The sequence below is a fragment of the Nycticebus coucang genome, chromosome 10 (assembly GCF_027406575.1).
Source record: "Nycticebus coucang isolate mNycCou1 chromosome 10, mNycCou1.pri, whole genome shotgun sequence".
Taxonomy (NCBI): Eukaryota; Metazoa; Chordata; class Mammalia; order Primates; family Lorisidae; genus Nycticebus; species Nycticebus coucang.
The window spans coordinates 116,248,321-116,269,968 of record NC_069789.1 but is presented as its reverse complement, the minus strand read 5'-3'; the positions used below and the strand labels follow the sequence as shown (position 1 = coordinate 116,269,968).

At 53.0% G+C, this 21,648-nt stretch overlaps 1 protein-coding gene across 3 annotated transcripts in view; it reads left to right on the top strand.

Moving 5' to 3' along the window:
* The window catches only part of LOC128596757 (galactoside 2-alpha-L-fucosyltransferase SEC1-like), a 36,380-nt gene extending 14,732 nt beyond the window's left edge, over positions 1-21,648 (top strand). For 2 of the 3 annotated variants that reach the window (XM_053606449.1, XM_053606450.1), the window contains exons 3-5: positions 6,736-6,857; positions 11,237-11,348; positions 19,718-21,648. In XM_053606449.1, coding sequence (XP_053462424.1) covers positions 6,736-6,857; positions 11,237-11,348; positions 19,718-20,742 — 1,259 coding nt within the window. In that variant the 3' untranslated portion in view covers positions 20,743-21,648. Of the gene's footprint in view, positions 1-993; positions 1,617-6,735; positions 6,858-11,236; positions 11,349-19,717 lie in introns of those variants that run through there. The other variant, XM_053606448.1, reaches the window with a different exon arrangement.

The window sequence follows — 21,648 nt, the reverse complement described above, 5'->3', positions numbered from 1 at the left end:
AATCCAGCCCAGGCCTGGGCTCAGTTGGAGGCTAAAGGCAAATTCCTCCAGATACAAGATTTTATTGTTGGCTAGAGGATCAAATGCTCACCCTCTGGATGTAATGCCGTTTCTTATTCAGTCTTACCAAGAGCAAACCCAGAATGTTTGCTGGATGGTACCTTTCTCTCTGCTCAGCATCCTGTGACATAATGCCCCACCCTGATTCCTCATTGGCTGAGAGCATCAGTTTTCTCTCAGGGTAAGAACAGGGTTGGTCTTCAGGTCCAAAAGGACCTTAAATCACATCCCTTTTCTAAGACTTCTTTAATGTAACCCTTCCGTGACTCTCTTGAAAATATCACCCCAATTTGAAATTGTGTTGGCTGTGAATATAAGGGCAGAGGTCAGGATGACAAGGACGGTCCTGAGTTGTGACAACTTTCTGTACCATACGTAGTATGTAAAGCTTCCTGCCTTTTCAGCCCCACTCCTCTGGCCTATAGGTACCCTGCTGTTGAACAGAGGTACAAGTCTGCTTAGCACTAAGTGATGTCATTCAACTCTGTGGCTCCCAATTGGCTATTTTCTCAGGAATGAGTTTACACTGTGCTTCAAGACCAGGTAAACCTACAGAGCGCTTTTCAGATAATCACTCAAAGTCCCTTTATTACTTTCTCAGAGACCATCCTGAGGCTCATCAGGAACCAATAGTTCCTAAGTCTGGAAATTTCTGGAAATATGTTACTGCTATTCCTTCCTTCATTGGATTTCCTGCCTTTTCCAGGCATGTCCCTTGCACTGGCATTTGTCTTATTCTCAGACAACACAAATCTGACCAGCACCCAGTGATGTCATAGGGCCTCTCATTGGCTCGGCCACTTTGTCACGGGGTTGTAGTCATGACTTCAGGCGCCGCATATTTACTCAATGCCGCCTCCGTTTGTCCCTAGAGAGGGTTCCAGCATCGATCAGGGGTCTGTAGCTGAAATTCCTCAAGAGTTGAGACTTTATTGTGGGAGTAGATCAGAGGCGGGGAATAGGCCACAGGGCAAATGAAGGACTGCAGATGAAAAGTCCCACTCTCAGTTTGCCACCTTTTGTAAAAAGGCCCTCACGCCTGTGCGATGTTGGCGCATGTACAGTGACGCCAGGGGCTCGGCGATGTCTGATTGGCTCTCCACCAACGCTCTGTGGAGGTGGAAGGCTACTCTCACCGCCACTTTCAAGTTCCTTTGTGGGCGTTCAAGGCAGACCCCAGCTCCGGTCTTGGCCTTGGTGTCTGAGGCCTCAGGTCGTAGCAGCCTCCAGCACGCTCCTTCTGTTGCAGCTGCCGCAACGGCCGGTCCCAGCGCGGCCTCCAGGGCAGCGCAAGGCCGTGGCGGTTGAGAATGAGGCGCGCCGGGTCTGGGCTGCGGATAGCGCTCCCCAGCAGCAGGTAGTCGGTACCCGGCTGCAGGCGCAGGCAGCCACAGGCCAGGTCGACGTGGGGCACCCAGGCGTCCTGGTCGCCGCGGCGCACAGGCCGTGCCGGCTGCTTGTACACGGCCAGCACACGCACAGCCAGCTGCCGCCACGCCTGGCCTCCCGCCTTGGACGCCAGCACATGCGCCCGGAGAACTGCGGGGAGGGGAGATGTAAGGCCTAGGCTGTCGGGAGCCTACCGGGAATCTGGGGTCATTCTTGGTGAGGAAGGGCCCAGAACCTGTAGGTGGCCTCCTGGGATTGGGGATCGCGTCAAGGAGGAGAGATATCTTGAATCTTTGAGGATTTGCATCTAAGTCGTGAGGGGTGGGGCCTGCTGGGGCAGACACTGTTTAGGTGAGGTGGACGATTAGGAGGGCGGGTTTAGTTTGTGAGGTGGAGTTCCAGGATTGTGATTGGGAAAGGCAAGGCTATGCGTTGTCCTCCGGAGGTGCAAGGTCTACATAGGGAGAGGAGCCAAGGAGCCTGGGATTTGTTGGTGGTATTAGGACCAACAGATAGAGGAATTATGGTAAAGGGGTGGGAGTAAGGCAAAAGAAGCAGGTCCAGGGTCTCTAATACATCTGGGTCAGAACGTGTCAGTAGTGGAACCCTTAAGAGTTATTTTCAAGGGAGGTGCTCAGGGATGAATTGGGGGAGAGAGCAGAAGGTAGAAATTGGTCCCTGGAACCTGAGGGTTGAGGTCGTACTAGTATTGATTCAGAAAAATGTACTTTTTTTTTTTTTTTTGAGAGGGAGTCTCACTATATCACCCTGGGTAGAGTGCTGTGGTGCACAGCTCACAGCAACCTCAAACTCTTGGGCTTAAGCAATTCTCTTGCCTCAACCTCCCAAGTAGCTGGAACTACAGGCGCCTGCCACAATGCCCAGCTATTTTTTAGTTGTAGTTGTCATTACTGTTTGGCAGGCCTGGGCTGGGTTCAAACCCGCCAGCTCCAGTGTATGTGGCTGGTGCCCTACCTGCTGAGCTACAGTTGCTGAGCCAGAAAAATGTACTTTCTGAGGAGGTGAGGTCAGGTAGATTTAGGGGCTGGACTCTGGCCAGCACACTGAGTCTGCAGGGCAGATCACTGTGGAAGATGGGAGGGAAACTCTACCTTCAAAGGCCTAGTACACTAGTGGCCAGATGACCATCCTGAGAAAGAGTCTGGGGACTTACATATTGAAAGAAGTATCTGGGGCTTGTCTAGATTTGTGGGCTCAGCTGACATCTGAATGTCTCAGAGAGTCAAGTTACATGAGGTCATAGGCCCCAGAGTCATTGGGCAGGTGTGGACCGACAAGTTAGAAATTGTGGGGCAAGTCTTTGTGGGGGCATGGGGCCAAGACTCAAATAATCTGGGACCAAGAAGGGTGGCAGAAAGGGTCCAGGAAGGGCAAGACAGGGCAAGGGCCCCTTTCATTCAACCAGTCCCTCTCTCTCCTCCCATCCCTCAGAGATGTCATGCTGAAGGAGGCAATGAAACTCTACAGGTCCAAGAATATGGGGGAAGAGCAGATAATGGAAGGTAGTGAATGCCTCCTCTGCACTGTCCTTCCCCTATTTGTCTTCCAATCAGGAAGTGCATTTAGAATTCAACACTCTTTCCCATTTAACATGAGAAAATTGGAGGCCAGAGACCTGGAGGCAGTCACCAGATCATTTGTGCAGCCTCTGGCTGTTTTTCTCCCCAAGCACTCACCATAGTCCTGCTGGCAGTAAGTCCGAAGGCTCATATGTACCCTGGTGTCCGAGATATTGCAGTAGTTTTGACACTGAGGATCTGGGGAGGGTCAGGCTGTCTGCAGTGGGCTCCTGAGGCCTGGACCACAGCATACTGCCCCACCTATGTCTGCATCCATGTTGATGGCCATCTGGGGTGCCCAAACCCTTGAGACTGGGCTCCCTGGGTGACCCTTGCATCCCATTCAATGTGATTGATGACACAGCAAACCCACCCCTGATCCCTCTTGCTGCCAGCCTGTCTTACCTGAACTGTAAGCACCAGGGGTAGTAGCAAGAGTGGTTGTTACCTCTGGAATTCCTGTGAGACCAAAGAAGAAATTTTAACTCTTAGTCACCCCCACCACCAGGAATCCAGGCATCCAGACCCTAAGTGTTAAGACCCTTAAAACCCAAAAGTGCAAGAATACTTTGCCTCCTTCTAGGATTACAGGCCCCCAGCCCTTCTACCCAAGACTGAGAAGTCTGGAATTTCAGTTGCTGTCTTCAGCCTCTGGGTCCCATCTCCCTGGGCCCCAGTCCTCACAGCCCTTGTTCCCTGGGATGTCTCCTTCCCACCGCCCTCAGGACTTAAGACCCTGCCCCTGAGGACTCACGCTGGCAGGGCATACGGGGGGAGCGGCTCTGCTGGTAGCCAGGACCACAGCGGTTGCATGTCAGACCTGTGACCCCTAACTTGCAGGAGCACTGCCCACTGGTCTGGTTGCAGTTGCCTCCTGTTGCCCCAATAGGGTGGCACTGGCAGGCTGCATGAGGAGAGGAGCTAGGGCACAGGGTGCCTGGGTCCCAGATGCTCCCTCCCAATTCTGCAGCCAACTCCCCTCTCAGGCCCAGGAGACTGGGCCCACAGCCCCTCCTCACTCAGACCCTGGGGTCCAGGCCCCCACCCCCTCTTTCTCAGATCCAGGGTGTATAAACCCCAGACCCTCTTCCCTCAAAGCTAAGAGTCCAAGTCCCCATCCCATCCTCCCTCAGACCCAGGAATCCACTTCCCCAGCCCAATCCTCCCTGAAACCCAGGCATCCAGGTCCCCAGCCCCACCTCCCTCAGACTCTAGGCCAAGGGACTTGTCTAGAGTCCCTCCTTCATCCCTAGGCCAAGTGTTAGGCCACACTCACCCCTGCAGGCCTTGCGGCTGGTGATAGACTGGGTGGGATCCCTCCAGAACCCTGGCTGGCAGTAGTGACAGTGCCGCCCAGCTGTGTGGTGGCGGCACCGCTCACAAACACCCCCGCTCCGGCCACCTGACAGCCGGAACAACTCAGAGTTGAACCGGCAGCGTCGAGAGTGCTGGTTGCAAGAGCAGGCTAGGAGCAAGATGGGCGGGGCACGTCAGGACCAGGCTTTCTATTCCCCAGTCCCCAAATTTCTCCCCACTGCCCTGCCCTCATGAAAGGAAATAAAGGGAGAATTTAACGTGAAAGAAACTGCCTGGGACTTCTTGGGTAAGCTTGGGTCCCAGAACATCTTTGTTTTCATCTGGAATGAAGCTTATCTAGCTCCCAAGTCAATGGATACTGGAGCTGGATAAGCCCAATAGGACTTGTGAGTTCCTAAAGGTCTCTCTGAAACTGTGGGTGCCTAAATAAGAGTAGGGCATGGGCTGTGGAGCCAGACCCCCACATCTACCATTCTATGTTCCTTCAGCAGGTGATTTCTCCTTTCTGTAGCTCAGTTCATTTGACTGTAAAATGGCATGTATGTGTAGTGTTTACTTCAGGAGGCTTAAATGAAATAGAGTAGATATAAAGTGCTCAACCCAGAGTCTGGCCCAGAGCTGTTTTGTGCTTCCACATGCCAGGTGCTTGAGACATTTCACCTTCACAGTGGCTCTGTGAGTTTGGGACTCTCATCATCCCTACTTTACAGATGGGGTAAACTAAGGCACAGAGAGGTGAAGTCACCTGCTCAAGGTAGTGCAACTAGGGGTCAGACTTTTTTTTTTTTGAGACAGAGCCTCAAGCTGTCACCCTGGGTAGAGTGCCATGGCGTCACAGCTCACAGCAACCTCCAACTCCTGGGCTTAAGCGATTCTCTTGCCTCAGCCTCCCAAGTAGCTAGGACTACAGGTGCCCACCACAACGCCTGGCTATTTTTTGGTTGTCGTTGTCATTGTTGTGTGGCAGGCCCAGGCTGGATTCGAACCCACCAGCTCTGGTGTATGTGGCCAGCACCTTAGCCGCTTGAGCTATAGGCGCCGACCCACCAGAGGTCAGATTTTAACCCAGGACTTCTGGTCCCAGGGTCTGTGCTCTTCACAAACACACTCTAGTACAGAGGTTCTCAACCTGTGGGTCGCGACATTAGGGCCGCAGCATTAGGAAGGTTGAGAACCACTGTTCTAGTAATTCTCAAGTAACTTATATGAGGATTATTTAGCATTTTCCTGGGAGCATTTATCAGGTTTCTCCTTCCTTCCTCTCCTTCTCTCTCTCTCTGTCTCCCTCCTTTTCTTTTTTCTTTGAGACAGGATCTCACTTTGTTGCCCTGGGTAGAGTACCATGGTGTCATAGCTCACAGCAACCTCTAACTCTTGGGCTCAAGTGATCTTCTTGCCTCAGCCTCCCAAGTATTTGGGATGACAGGCACCCACACCACCACCCAGCTATTTTTAGAGACAGGGTCTCTTGTTCAGGCTGTTCTCAGACTCCTGAGTTCAAGAAATCTTCTCTCCCCACCTCTCAGAAGCTGTACCTTACTACTCATCAGAATTACCAGGAAATTTTTTTTTTTTTTTTTTTTTTTTAGCAAAACAACACAGATTCCAGGGCTTGAGCCCCCAGGGCTTCTGCTGGAGCCAGGATATGTATTTCTTGCAAGCATCTCAGCGTGAGGTACTCTTATCAGGTGGAGGGGGCTTGGAGGGATTGTGAGCCACTCTTAGAAGAGACCTGGATTTAAGGGATTTTTGACTCTAAGAGGTTTTAGAGGCCTGGATTGGCAGGTTCCAGAGACCCCAAAGGAGTCATGGGGTGATCAGGAATCTGAGACAGCTGTGTGTTCTTGGGAACGTGACTTTCTTTCTGAGCCTTTTTCTCCCTGTCTAGCGGGGATCTTGACTCTTCTCTCCCAGGATTTTTGTGGGCATTAGATCTGACAGTGCTGCTGGGTGCGGTGGCTCACGCCTGTAATCCTAGCACTCTGGGAGGCCGATGTGGGTGGATTGCTTGAGCTCATGAGTTGGAGACCAGCCTAAGCAAGAGTGACACCCCTGTCTCTACCAAAAAAAAAAAATAGAAAAACTGAGGCAAGAGGCTCGCTTGAGTCTAACAGTTGGAGGTTGCTGTGAGCTACAACACTACAGCACTCTAGCCAGGGCAACAACTTGAGACTCTGTCTCAAAAAAAGAAAAAGAAAAAAAGGAACTGGTAGTGCTATTGAGATTATCAGTGGGTAGAGTTAGTCTTTGGAATCTTCGTACCCAAGGGTCACCCACTTCACCTTGCTTTCCCTCTGAAAAGCTCAGATAGGGGAGGGATGATGCAGACCACCATGTCTAGAAAGCCCAGCCACAAAAATTCATCACTCCCCACCTTTTTCCACCACAGCACCGTCAGTCTCCTACCCAGGTTTGGAGAGCAGTGCCCAGTGCAGCCTGGGGATGTGTGGTGATCCCCAGAAGGATAGCCTGGCCAGGCCCCGGATGAAACCCACCCCACCCTGGGGCCAGGTGAGTCTCCCCTCCCTGTCTTCCCTACAGGAGAAGGATCTTCAGATTTGGCTGGTGGAAACAGGCTGACTGAGTGATGACCCTGAGTTAGTAGGGGGGACAAAAAAAGCCTAGACAGTGGTAGCCTCTGGGGAAGTCCTAAATGGGGATGAGCCCAAAGTAAGGAGGTAAGGGCAGTAATACAGTCTATAAGTTAGTCCAGGATGTTCTTTACGTGCGAAGAAAGAGGAATGCAGGACGTGGAGAGGGAAGGCCAGGGAACTAGTGTGCATGCATGAAGGTGTGTGTGTCTGTGTCTATCTTTGTGCCCACTGATAGAGTAGAGTTACTTTTTGACACACTCAGTCCCTTTACCAAGGGTCACAGGCTAGAGGTGGGAGGGTGGGAGGAGCTGACATTGCCCCTGAGTAGGGGCTGCTGGAGGGAAGTGGGGAGGCCCCAGGAAGTGCTAGTCTGGAAGTGCAGTAGAGGGGTGAGACTATTGAGCAGGACCTGCCTGGAGGTACTTGTTAAGCTGGATAGCATCTACAAAGGCCTGGCTCCCCAAGTCCAGTCCCATGATGGCAGGGAGACTTAGAGCAAATGACACTTCCTCTTAGGTCTTACCTCCCAAGAATATCATGACATTGGCAGGGAGCCCTTCCTTCATGTGAGGTGCTGCATCAGGCTTTATTTTAAGAACTTGATGTATATAAACTCAATGAATTTTCACTACAGCCTATACAGGATAGGGGGAGGAAACCAAGGCACAGAGAGTTTCAGTAACTTGCCCAAAGTCACACAGCTGAAGCAGAGGAGGTGGTATCTGAGTTCAGGTAGTCTAGCTGCCTACTGAGTCTCTTCTCCTTCTTGTCTGCTGCTCTCCTGTCTGCTCTGAAGCACCCGATGTGACAGCACCCAACAAGAGGTTGGCAGGGACAAGCTAAGAACCCAGAACTCAGCTTCCCAAGCTCAGATTCTGGCCCTGCCATGAGTTATTGTGCAGCGGGCTTCCCAACTTTAGCCTCATTCTTATCCGTAGAATGGGCCTGATGACCATAGTAGCTGATTGATAAATATGTGTTTAATGACTAAATACTTTCCGTGGGTGGTTGGTGTGAGGGGTCAGGAAATGTCCAGCTGCTCTGTTCCCTTGCAACTGTTCAATAAATTACCTGAGCACCTATAACCAGCAAGACCCTGGGCTGGGTGCTTAGGAAATGTCAGTTACATCATCATTACTACTGACACAGGCCAGGGAATATTGAGGGGAGATTGGAGCCCCCGATGGGCAGGCAGGCCCATATACGGCTGAGATGTGGGCAGGCAGGGAGTACAGGTGGGAGGCTATGCGGAGGGTGTACCGAGAGGACCTCACCTGCAACAGAGTGGGGAGAGGCAAGGACCATGTAGTTCTGGGGAGGGAAGGGAGCATCCTGCCCTTGTAGGGATGAGAGAGTTGCAGTGGTGTGGGAGGGTGGAGAGAGCAGGCTAGGGAGAGGCCAAGGACTCACGCAGGCAAGGATGGGGGTGCCTAGGTGTGGCAGGCCGCCATGGCCAGTCACGATGGGATGGGCGGCAGCTCTCGCAGCCTGGGCCAGTGGTGTGATGGCGGCAGCGGCAGCGTGGGGGCCGGGCACGGGCGGCGCAGTGGGCTGCGTGTCCGTGGCACTGGCAGCGGCCTCTCAGCCCAGCTGCTGCTAGCTCTGCTGGGCCTCCAAACTCCACTCGAAGGTGGCTGGCTGCCATACTGGCCTTAGGGCCTGGCATGGAGTGGAAGGTCACCCTTTCAGGGCCCCCCAAGACTCCAGGCCAGGCAGATCTTCGCCACAGTAGCCTCCAGGGACCCCCAGCAGCCCAGGCGGCAGACAGGACTAGGGCTGGGGGTCCTGGAGTACAGAAGCGCAGGCTGACAGATGTCAGGAGGAAGGGGCCACCCAGGGCCAGGGTCAGGCTGCCATTGCAGGTGCCTCCAGGGCTGGGGCTGTTCCCTGGGGATAAGGCGCAGGCCTGAGGGCAGGAGGCTACCACGCTGGCCAGCTGGGTCACTGGTGGGAGGCAGAAGCGAGGGTGGCCCCCTGAATCATAGCATGGGTCAGCCGTGGCCTGGCTCAGGAGGAGCAAGAGAGCAAAAGTCACAGACATGGTCACAGCAGGGCAAGCACCTGGAGAGGAGAGGAGAGGAGGTGTCCTCAGCAGGGGCTGGGGACCTCAGCAGCCGTCAGCCTCCATCACGCTCCCTGTGGAGCTAGCATTCCACCCAGCCCTGCCCAAGCCCCCTCCGGGCTGCTTGGAAGCGAGGAAAATAGTTCCATCTGGGGAGAATTACTGTTTACATAACCCAAAGGGGAAAGAACGCAAGCAAAATTGAGAATTTTGCCTGAACTAATCCATAGCTTAACACCCCAGAGTTATCCGTCAGTGTGGAAGTGGAAGGGGCCGGGGTCCCTGGGGGAGAGGCGAGGGGGTGGGCAAGAAGTCTTGCAGAAGCCCAACAGATGCGCACATCTAGAGAGGGACGAAACAGAGAATAGGCCTTAGCCAGGCCTAGGGGGACTGAGGGATGGATGAAGACTCAGTGGTGAAGCAATGGAGGAAGAGACAAGAGGCAGAGACAGCAAAGCCAGGAGGGAGATGAGCTCAGGCCTAGGGTAAGTTCAAGTCCAGAGAGGGAACCTGACAGACAGTGGGGCAAACACAGCAGAGGCCAGGAGCTGAAACAGAAAGGGGTCAGGGACCCAGGTAGTAGGGGACCAAAGCTCACAGGGTCTGGGGGTTAGGACAGGCAGGCAAGTGAGCCCAGAGACACCCAGGAGGGCCTGAGAACAGCAGCCCCCCCACAGGCCCTGAGGAGGGTGGGGGAGGACGGGAGAGCCGGCGGTGGATCAGAAGCAGAGGCTGAGACCCTAGCCCACCAGGATCAGAGAGGCGGAGGAGGCCCTTTCCCACATGGAGCCCTAACCTTGTTTTCCACACCCTGGGCACGGAGGGGGATTATCACCAAACAACCTCCAACCTCAGCCTCCCTGCCACCCATCTACCCTCAACACTCTACTCTTAACCCTTTCCCACCCTGAGTGCAAAGCCGGGAGGGTTGAGCTTAGGAAAGGCAGGGGTGGCTGGGGAGCAGGATAGCAGAATCCCTGTGGTGTTGGGAAAGCAGATGCTGGGGTTCCCTTTAGGACTTGGATATGGGGACCTCAAGTCAGATATCAGGGACTTTTGGGTCATTTCAGCCCCCTCCTGCCATTCTAGGCCTCAGGGCCTGAGGATCAGAGTCCCCACATTCTCCACCCATTCAAAGGTCCCCAGAGCAGATGGGGGAACAGATGCTGGGGGTGGTGGGTAATGAAGGAGGAGAGAGCAGGAGGAAGGGACAGGGCTGGTGCCAGATGCCAAGGTGCCCAAGGGGGCCAAACTCCAGATACCAGGGATAGCAAGAGCTAGGAAGGACTCAGCTCTGAAATGCTCCCCCCCCGCCCCCCCCACACACCTCTTTCAGAGCTGGCAGCCTCTTGTGAGGAGCTCACTCTGGACTGGGAACCTTGGAGCCTTCTGGGCATCCCTGCCCAGGCCCCTGCTCCAAATCTGCACCCAGGCCTGCACTGGGCTGGGAGTCTGTAGAGCTCCCTGGGGGTTAGGGGATGGGTCACACCCACCCCCAGCCTGATTTCACAGCCCCCTGTGTGCCCACTGCTGTTGCCACATGCAGACTCTGCCTCCCCTGCTCCAGATGAGGGGCATGCCCCTCTGTCCCTCCCAAGGAGCCTGGCGCCATTTTGCGCTTACTCGTATGCTGGGTGTTTGCCTAGCGCCTCTTCTCCAACCTCCCTAAGGACCTGGCTCCCCATGTCCCACTGATCTCTAGCAGGATAGTTTGGGGGTACCACCTTCTGGCCCTTAGCACCTTGGGGAATCAGGCTGTGAGTTCCCTCATGGTCCTGGGGGATCCAGAAGGCGGCCCCTGCCTATAAGACCCAGACATCCGATCCCCAGCCCCTATCCCTCAGAGAACCCACCCCCACCCTCTTGAGCACAGTCTAGCTGTCTCCCAGTAGACCCATGGATAGGCTGTTTGCCTAGGGTCCATCTGAGACCCAGGCTTCCTTTTCCCGCATCTTGGCAGCACCCCCCAACCCCGATCCTGAGCCCTTAGGTCCCTGATGTTGGCCAAACCTGCACCCAAGAAGACAGCGTCCTGGTCCAGCAGTCGATTCCCTGCAGGCTCCTCTTCCCACAGGAGCTGGGAGGGCAGCCCGTGGTGGGCTCTCAGGAGGGAGTGGCGAGTGGCTGCTCTCAGGCCTCAGGCTAGTGGGGGTTCTGGGCGGGAGCTCAGAGCCCGCAGAATCCAACACCACCCCCGCCCCCACCCCCGGCCCCAATCCCTGCTCTCCCCACAGGGACCCCTGCCAGCCAGGCCACCCGAGACTGTGTTGGATGGCAGAGCTGTCGCCCCCAGCAGTCCTGCAGCCCAACAGACTGGAACAGACTGGCCTAGGAGGCTCAAAGCAGGTAGGAGGAAACGGCTGCAACATGTGGGTCCTGGGTCTGGGGTCCTGCTCCACTCCTACCTGACCCTACCCCACTGGCTCAGCTCTGCCGTGTGGTGGTGGAGATCCAGGGAGGAGCTGACACTGCAGGTGGTGGGTCAGGTCCGCTTGTGCTGAGGTGGGTCTCCTGCTTCTAGCTGCGTGACACCAAGCCAGCCCCTCCTCCTCCCCTCTCAAACCTACCATCATCTGTGGGTTAACTGGGCGTTAAGGTCAGTTGTTTTCATCCCTAAAAATCCACACCTTTGATCAGATCTGCCTTGAGAAACCCAAAAATCTCAGCCACTTTCTAAGATGGTGGGGAGGGCACAGAAGGAGCTGAGATCACCTTGGGCCTCAACAAATCTAGTGGACAGAAAAAGTTGGCGCCTCAGGGGGTGAGGGGGGCAGGGCTCAAAGGTAGCTTCCCCAGCACTGGTGTCTGGCCTAGTGCTTTCTTTTTTTCTTTCTTTTTCTTTGAGACAGTCTCACTTTATCACCCTCAGTAGAGTGCTGTGGTGTCACAGCTCACAGCAACCTCCAACTCCTGGGTTTAAGCGATTCTCTTGCCTCAGCCTCCCAAGTAGCTGGGACTACAGGCACCCACCACAACACCTGGCTATTTTTTTGTTGCAGTTTGGCTGGGGTCCAGGTTCGAACCCACCACCCTCGGTATATGGGGCCTGCGCCCTACCCACTGAGCCATGGGCACCACCCTAAGGCCTCAGTGCTTTCATCGGGAAATTTTCATGCAGATGTTGCTGTTGTTGCCAACTCTTCCATATCGGAATGGGTTTGACTAGAAAAAATGTTTTCTGTCACTTTCTGCTGAGGACATCAAGGGTCTTGGGAGGTGGGGGCATAGCCTTTACTGCTGTGTGGCTGTGAGTGCCCCCGACATTTAATGTGGCAGAGTGTAGGGCTGATCCCCATAGCGGTTTGTGCCTGCCTACCCTGGGAGGAGGGGAGGGAGTAGCCAAAGCCATGTGCTATTCTGGTTCCAGGCGACTCTTAGGTGCCACGTTAGAGGGGCCCAACCTGCAGGGACAGGAATGTCAGAATGAAAGAAGGGAGAGATTCCAAAAGCTGTAAGGAGTTAGCTGCACGAGAAAGGAATTGGGAGCCCAGGGACCCCAATATCAAAGGAGGCATGTTGGATGCAAGGCTAGGGGTGTATAAGTCACAGGGTAGAGAACTGGAAGATTCAGGCCCTAACTCACCTGCTGGTCCTAACTCACCTGAGCTTTTGTTGCAGTTTGGCCAGGGCTGGGTTTGAACCCACCACCCTCAGTATATGGGGTCAGCACCCTACCCACTGAGCTACAGGCGCTGCCCCCCTCACACAGTTCTTAATAACCTGAGCCTGGATTGAGGATTAGCATCCCTGAGGGTGCCTTAGGGGATGGGAAGGGAGAGGGGGATAGAACAGCAACAGCAGTTCTCCAAGCTGGGAAGGAGACTTTATTATTCTTATTTTTTTATGTGAGGGGAAGTTGCTCAAGAGCTGGAAGTACAGGGAGGGCAGAGGCACAGCTCAGAGGGGGGCTCAGCATAGTACATTTCAACCCACAGCTCTGGGCTTCCATAGACCTTTTATTCCTGCCTCAGTGACCCAGAAAGAACAGCGACCCCATGAGGCAGGGCAGGTCAGATCCATTGGGTAACTGGGCAGAGAGTGAGGGCTGGCAGGGGACTGCTCTTCCCTGAGACATGCTTTAAAGAGCCAGGATAGTAACTGACAGCGCAGACTCCCCAGCCACATTGCCTGGGTTCGAGTCTAGGCTCCTTCTCCTTCCTAGCTGTGTGACCTAAAGCAAGTTTTTATTTTATTTTTTGTTGTTTATTTTTTTAGAGATGGGGTCTTGCTCTTGCTCAGGCTTGTCTCAAACTCCTGAGCTCAAGTGATCCTCCTGCCTTGGCCTCCCAAAGTGCTAGGATTACAGGCTAAAACAATCTTCTTTTTTTTTTTTTTTTTTTTTTTTTTTGTGGTTTTTTGGCCAGGGCTGGGTTTGAACCCGCCACCTCCGGCATATGGGACCGGCGCCCTACTCCTTGAGCCACAGGCGCCGCCCTAAAACAATCTTCTTAACCTCTCTGTGCCTTAGTTTCCTCATCTGTTAAATGGGATTAAAAAATGTACCTTCCTCCTTGGGGGAAGGGTCATGAGGAGGAAATGAGCCTCGACCTGCGAGTAGTCCCTTATCTGGCAGTCTGGGCCAGCTATGTTTTTTTTTTTTTTTTTTGAACCTTCTGCATTTTTGCACATTTGCCAGATATGTAGACCTACACTATCTGGTACCGTGGGGACTGTGCCACATCCTCAAACATGATATTGTGTCTCAGCAAAGTACATGGGGTTCACACTAAGAGAAGAGACACCTACAAATAGTCACATGACCCTTCAGGCCAGGTGTTGTCCCCAAACGAATTGAATTCAGGTTGGTGTTTGCCACCCACCTACAGGAAAAAGGCCAATAAAGAATCGGTATTCTTTAAATACCAGAATAGTAAGCCCTGAGACCCAGGCCTGGCCTGCAGCGGCAGCATAGTCCTGTCAGCTTCCATCCACATTTTCTGTCTTTTTGGTTGTCCAGCCTGATGAACAACCACAAGAGGGAGCTCCTTAGACCCCAGGAAATGGAAGACAGCGCCTGCAGTTGATACGCAAAGCCCAGAGCAAAATGCAAACACAGCGACCCTTGTTCAGAATTTATTAAGAATTTTAAGGCTCAGCGCCTGTACCACAGTGGTTACTGCCGCTGGCCACGTACACCGAGGCTGGGGTGTTCAAACCTGGCCTGGGCCAGCTAAAATAACAATGACAACTGCAACCAATTAAAAAAAAAAAAAAAAGGGCGGCGCCTATGGCTCAGTGAGTAAGGCGCCGGCCCCATATGCTGAGGGTGGCGGGTTCAAACCCAGCCCCGGCCAAACTGCAACCGAAAAATAGCCGGGCGTTGTGGCGGGCGCCTGTAGTCCCAGCTGCTCGGGAGGCTGAGGCAAGAGAATCGCGTAAGCCCAAGAGTTAGAGGTTGCTGTGAGCCGTGTGACGCCACGGCACTCTACCGAGGGCGGTACAGTGAGACTCTGTCTCTACAAAAAAAAAAAAAAAACAGGGGCAGCGCCTGTGGCTCAGTCGGTAAGGCGCCGGCCCCATATACCGAGGGTGGCGGGTTCAAACCCGACCCCGGCTGAACTGCAACCAAAAAATAGCTGGGCATTGTGGGGGCGCCTGTAGTCCCAGCTACTCGGGAGGCTGAGGCAAGGGAATCACTTAAGCCCAGGAGTTGGAGGTTGCTGTGAGCTGTGTGATGCCATGGCACTCTACCAAGGGCCATAAAGTGGCCTACAAAAAAAAAATAAAAATAAAAACAGCCGGGCATTGTGGTGGGCACCTGCCGTCCCAGCAACTTGGGAGGCTGAGGCAAGAGAATCGCTTAAGCCCAAGAGCTGGAGGTTGCTGTGAGCTGTGACTTAACAGCACTCTCAAAAAAAAAAAAAAAAAGAAAAGAAAAAAGAATTTTAAGGTGAGGCTGGACGAGGTGGCTTACGCCTGTAATCCTAACACTCTAGGAGGCCAAGGTGGGTGGATTGCCTGAGCTCACAGATTCGGAATCAGCCTGAGCCACAGTGAGACCTCACCTCTAAAAATAGCAGGGCGTTGTGGCAGGCACCTGTAGTCCCAGCTACTTGGGAGGTTGAGGCAAGAGAATCACTTCAGCCCAAGAGTTTAAGGTTGCTGTGAGCTGTGATGCCACAGCACTTTACCAAGGGCAACAAAGTGAGACTCTTTCTCAGAAAAAAAAGAACTTGAGTGGCGCCTGTGCTCAGTATGTAGGGCACCTGGCCCCATATACAACAAGGATGGCAGGTTCAAACCTAGCCCCAGGGTGGCACCTGTGGCTCAAAGGAGTAGGGTGCCAGCCCCATATGCCGGAGGTGGTGGGTTCAAACCCAGCCCCAGCCAAAAAAAAAAACTGCAAAAAAAAAAATAGTGAGGCGTTGTGGCGGGCACCTGTAATCCCAGCTACTTGGGAGGGTGACACAAGAGAATTGCCTAAGCCCAGGACTTGGAGGTTGCTGTAAGCTGTGTCAGCAGCTCTACCGAGGGCAATAAAGTGAGACTCTGTCTGTACCAAAAAAAAAAAAAAAAAAAAAAAAGAACTGATAGGCCAGGCACAGTGACTCACACTTATAATCCTAGCATTCTGGGAGGCCAAGGCGGTAGATTGCTTGAGCCATGAGTTCGAGACCAGCCTGAGCAAAAGTGAGACTCATCTCTACTAAAAAATAGAAAAACTGAGGCAAGAGGATTGCTTGAGCCCAAGGTGGAGGTTGCTGTGAGCTATGATGCCACAGCACTCTACCTAGGCAACAACTTGAGACTCTCGTCTCAAAGAAAAAAAAAGTTTTTTTTTTTTTGTAGAGACAGAGTCTCACTGTACCGCCCTCCGGTAGAGTGCCGTGGCGTCACACGGCTCACAGCAACCTCTAACTCTTGGGCTTAGGCGATTCTCTTGCCTCAGCCTCCCAAGCAGCTGGGACTACAGGCGCCCGCCACAACACCCGGCTATTTTTTGGTTGCAGTTTGGCCGGGGCTGGGTTTGAACCCACCACCCTCGGCATATGGGGCCGGCACCCTACTCACTGAGCCACAGGCACCGCCCAAAAAAAAAAATTTTTTTTAAGGTGGTGAGAACAGGGCATTAAATCAAGTGTGGGGACTTGTCTGAGCTTGCGGCCTCATGGGACTACCCCATGAAGGCTGACCCAAGTGGCGAGCACCTTTGTCCTGAGATGGCTTCTTCCCAGTGACCCAGGTTCCTGTTCCTGCTTGCCCACCCTAGCTGTGTGACTTGCCCTGGGATCTGTCTGGGCTGAAGAATGTGGCTTTTCCTCCACCTGGCAGGACTTGGGTTGGGTAGGCAGACCTGTTTGTTGATTGGGACAGAATTTTCACCAGCTAAATGAAAAGAAGGGCTCAAGTAGATTTCATTTGCTTTTTGGAAATTAAAGTAGTGAAGAAGGCATTTCTCCTTAGCTTTAGTTGGGGGAGTTTGATGTCACACTTAGTCCCATGTGGTAAGAGCCGCCTAACCTCGCTGGGGACCTAGGTGGGACATTCAAGGAGGTTTCCAAAGTGTTCAGATTTCCTGAAAAGGTCACATTAATCAAGTGAGGAGCTCTGGAATATAGGAGGACAAGAACTGAAGTGGCCTGCAGAGGCCCAGGACGAAGAGAGAGGGATGGGAGTAGGGAGGGTGTGAAGCAAAAGCCAGAAAGTTGGCGGGTGGGTCTGTGTAGTCCAGTGCTTCAGCAAGGGCAGGGGTGCAGGGGATGATGACTGAGTTGTAGCCAGGAGGGGGTACAAGGAAACCAGAGGATGTTGGTCAGAGGAGTGGACCCAGGAGAAGAGAAAGCAGATCAGGTATGGTGGAGACTGGTGAGCAAAAGACTTTCTGTGAGCCCATGTGAGTGCTGGGGGAGAGGCTGACTCAAAAGGAAGCAACCCCCAAAGAAAGGACCATCCATCCTGTTATGAGGATGGGGGGCAGGGGGTGGCCCTTGACGGTCACAGTCAGCCCAGCGGAGGTGTAGCTGCACAGTGAGTTACCTCTGCTTGGCCACCACAGTGCTCCAGCCTAGGCAAAAAAAAAGACAGGAAATGGTGAGCAGTGGTGGGGATATTAAGGAATAGGGACCCTGGTGCACTGCTGGCAGGAATAGAAAGTGGGGCAGCTGCTTTGGAAAATAGCCTGGAAGTTCTTAAAATAATTAAATGCAGAATTACCCTGTGACCTGGCAACTCCACTCCTAGGGGGAATGCCCAAGAGAATGAAAGCATGTGTCTGTGCAGGACCCTGCATGTGCCTGTTTATCACAGCACTATTTACTGTAACTAAAACGTGGAAATGGCCCAAGTGCCATCAGCTGATGAAGAGATAAACCAAATGTGGTCTGTCCAGACAATAGAGTATCATTCGGCTGTAAAAAGGAACAAAGCTCTGATACATGCTGCTATACAGGTGGACCTTGAAAACATCATACTTAGGGAAAGGCACCAGACATAGAAGGCCACATACTGGTTGATTCCATTTATACAAAATATCCAAGCAGTGTTCGTAGCTCAGTCGGCACAGCGCCGGCCACATACACCAGGGATGGCAGGTTAAAACCCAGCCTGGTCCTGCTAAACAACAAAAAAAGTAGCCAGACGTTGTGGCAGATGCCTGTAGTCCCAGCTCCTCGGGAGGCTGAGACAAGAGAATCACTTAAGCCCAAGAGTCTGAGGTTGCTGTGAGCTGTGATGCCACAGCACTCTATCCAGGGCAATAGCTTGAGACTTTGTCTTAAGAAAAAAAAAAAAGAAAGAAATGTTCAGAATGGGCTGGGCATGGTGGCTCATGCCTGTAATCCTAGCACTCTGGGAGGCTGTGGTGGGTGGATTGCTTGTGTTCAAGAGTTCTCGACCAGCCTGAGAAACAGCAAGACCCTGTCTCTACTAAAAGTAGAAGGAAAAAAAAAAACTAGCCAGACATACCAGCTAGGTGCCTACTGTAGCCAAGTACCTACAGTGTCAGGCACCTGTAGTCCTAGCTACTCAGGAGGCTGAGGCAGAAGCATCCCTTGAGCCCAAGAGTTTGAGGTTGCCATGAGCTATGATGTCACCATGGCACCCTACCCAGGGCGACCGAGTGAGACTCTGTCTCAAAAAAAAAAACAAAGAGGCTCAGCGCTCATAGCACAGTGGTTACTGCGCCGGCCACATGCACCGAGGCTGGCAGTTCGAATCCAACCTGGGCCAGCTGGTCGTCACAATGACAACTGCAACAAAATAATAGCCAGGTGTGGGCGGCACCTGTGGCTCAAAGGAGTAGGGCCCCAGCCCCATATACCGGAGGTGGCGGGTTCAAACCTGGCCACAGCCAAAAACTGCAAAAAAACAAAAAAAAGTAGCCAGATGTTGTGGTGGGTGCCTGTAGTCCCAGCTACTTGGGAGGCTGAGGCAAGGGAATCGCTTAAGTCCAAGAGTTTGGGGTTGCTTGAGCTGTGATGCCACCACACTCTACCAAGGGTGACGTAATGAGACTCTGTCTCAAAAAAAAAGAAAGGAAGGAAAGGGAAAGGGAATCCAGAATAGGTAAATCCATAGAGATAGAAGATACATTGGCTGGGAAGACTGCAGGGAAAATGGGTAAAGAGTATAAGATTTCTTTCTGGAATGATGATTGCACAGCTCTGTGAATATATGAAAAGCCATTAAACTGCATATGTTTAGTGGGCGAATAGTGTTGTTTATGAATTATATCTCAATAAAGTGTTTGGCCCTCCAAAATGGGCTCATCACAGACTTATATGCAAAAGCTAAAACTATACAGTTTGATGCATTAGTGAAGAAAGAATGTTCCCAAGCAGGAAGTGGGAACTGCCAGTCCCTTAAGTCCTGGGGCCGGAAACAAGCACAGAGTCATTTTCTCTGTATTTGATTGTTCAGGCCATCACGGTTCCACCCAGATTCAAGAGAAAGAGAGTCCAGAGTCTGTAGTCAGCCTGAATCTGCCTCGCCCACTAATAGTGACGGGAAACGCCCAGCACTTAACAGTGCAGGCACTGTGCTAACTTCATTTTCAGAAGAGGAAACAAGGAGTTAAGTAACATGCCCAAGGCTGCCCAGCCAGCACCTGGCCTCTGGGTCTGTGCCTGTCACCTCCACAAGGTGCCCACTTCTCTGGTTCGTTCTCCTCTGGCTTCCTGCCTCTGGTGTATGCCTGGCATGTCGGAGGCATTCTGGAAGTATTTCTCTTACAGCACTTAAAGAGCGATTCCTGTGCGCTAGACATTATTCAAAGAACATTAGAGAATTATCACATTTAATTCATGCAAGCTCAGGAGGTAGTTATGTTAGGCTGAAACATTGAAATGGGTGCAAATATAGGCCAAATATGATTGAATTTTGGCACTTTAAGATGGTTCCACCTAATCACTGCCACTTAAACAGTGAGGAAACTAATATTCAGAGAGATTTAGTAACTTGACTAAAGTCACACAGCACTATTAAGAAGTGGAGCTGAGGGCGGTGCCTGTGGCTCAAAGGAGTAAGGCGCTGGCCCCAATGCCGGAGGTGGCGGGTTCAAACCCAGCCCCGGCCAAAAACTGCAAAAGAAAAAAGAAGGGGAGCTGAGACTCAGACCCAGGCGGAAAAATCCCAGGGTCTGGGTTGCCACTGTGGCATTCACGAGGCAAATTTGGTTGGATTGAGCGAGTGAGTGAATGGATTTGTGGGGGTGAGTGAAGACACTCATATCCCCCCAGCCACCCCTACTAACTGTAGCCTCTCTTTCATTCCTGCAGCCATCAAGGGATTCTGGGCCACCTGCCCTCCTCTCTCCACTGTCTACTTCCTCTTTGTCATCTTCATGGTGTCTGTCATCTTCCACTGCCACCAGCGCTTGGCTCTAGTGCCTGTGCCCTGGGCATACTCGGCCGGCGTGGTCCTGGTCCCTGCACACCCTGCCCAGGAGGGGCTGTTCACCATTAACTCCAAGGGCCGCCTGGGGAACCAGATGGGCCAGTACGCCACACTGTATGCCCTGGCCAAGATGAATGGGAGGCCCGCCTTTATCCTGCCCCGGATGCACAGCACGCTGGCCCCCATCTTCAGAATCACCCTCCCTGTGCTGCATGGAGCCACGGCCCGCAGCATCTCATGGCAGAACTACCACCTGAATGACTGGATGGAGGAGCGGTACCGCCACATAGGGGGCGACTACGTGCGCCTCACAGGCTACCCCTGCTCCTGGACCTTCTACCACCACCTGCGCCATGAGATCCTCCAGGAGTTCACTCTGCATGACCATGTGCGTGAGGAGGCCCAGACATTCCTCCGGGCCCTGCAGACCAAGTGGGCCTGGCAGGCGACCTTCGTGGGGGTCCACGTACGCCGGGGGGACTATGTCCGTGTCATGCCACAGGTGTGGAAGGGTGTGCTGGCTGACCAGGGCTACCTGCGGCAGGCCATGGACTGGTTCCGGGCCCGCTACCGCACCCCGGTCTTTGTGGTCACCAGTGATGACATGGCGTGGTGCCGGGAGAGCATCAATAGCTCCCTGGGGGATGTGGTGTTTGCAGGCAATGGCCTTCAAGGCTCACCAGTCAAAGACTTTGCACTGCTCATGCAGTGTAACCATAGCATCATCACCGTGGGCACCTTTGGGATCTGGGCTGCCTACCTGGCAGGCGGGAACACCGTCTACCTAGCTAACTTCACCCTGCCTGACTCCCCCTTCCACATGGTCTTCAGGCCGCAAGCGGCCTTCCTGCCACAGTGGGTGGGCATTGCTGCCAACCTTAAACAGGCCCTACAAAGTGGCCACTAGCCCTGTGCACATCTGTTCCTCATCCTTGGAGCTTGTGAAGAGGCAGCACATGTCAGGGCAGGATGTCGACTTGGGATCTGTGTGCAGTTTGAATCCAGGTTGATCTACTTCATGACGTGGGACAAGTGACTTAACCTCTCTGCCTTAGTGTGCTGACTGCAAACTGAACATATTACAGAACTTACCTCAGCAGCAACTCATGAGAACTTCATGAATTCACTTAGAGCTGGTGCCCAGGAAACACAGGGAAGGCACTGGCAGCCACCTGTGTGTGGTGTGCTATTAACGTTGGGTTGCTTTAGGAGGGAGGTGTGTTTCAGCCCTCTCCCTCCTACAGCACCAGGTGTTATAGTCCAGGCATTTTGCACTCATCTTTTGGGAGGGTTTGGCGAGGAAGCCATTTCTTCCCTGAAGTAAAGAGGAACTAGGTTTTGGGGGCAGCTAGGAATTCAGGCTTTGGATTTTGGGGGGAAAAGAGATTTCAGAGGCTGCATCTGAAGAGGATGCTCTTGGTGAGGAGGGGATTCTCCTGTGACAGACAGGGAAAGGGGCAGCACCCTGGGGTATTGACAATGCTAACCTGACAGCAGGATATGACAGCAGGATGCAACAGCAGGCCTCAGCCTGTGGCACAAATACAGCCAGAGCACAGAGCACAGAGCATGGAAACAGCAGCCTAACCCCCAGGGGCCAGGAGACTGGATCACAGCCATACCAGTCAGCACCCTGTGTGGATAGGGATTGACAGAGACACCTCACACTCTGCCACTGCCTAAGCCCCTAGGACCTAATGGCTCTGAGAAACCCCAAACACATGGATTAAGTGATTGCAATGCTGGTTTTCCTGAGTCCAGTGTATTTTAAACTATGGAGATAACAGAATTTTTATTTATTATTTTTAAAATG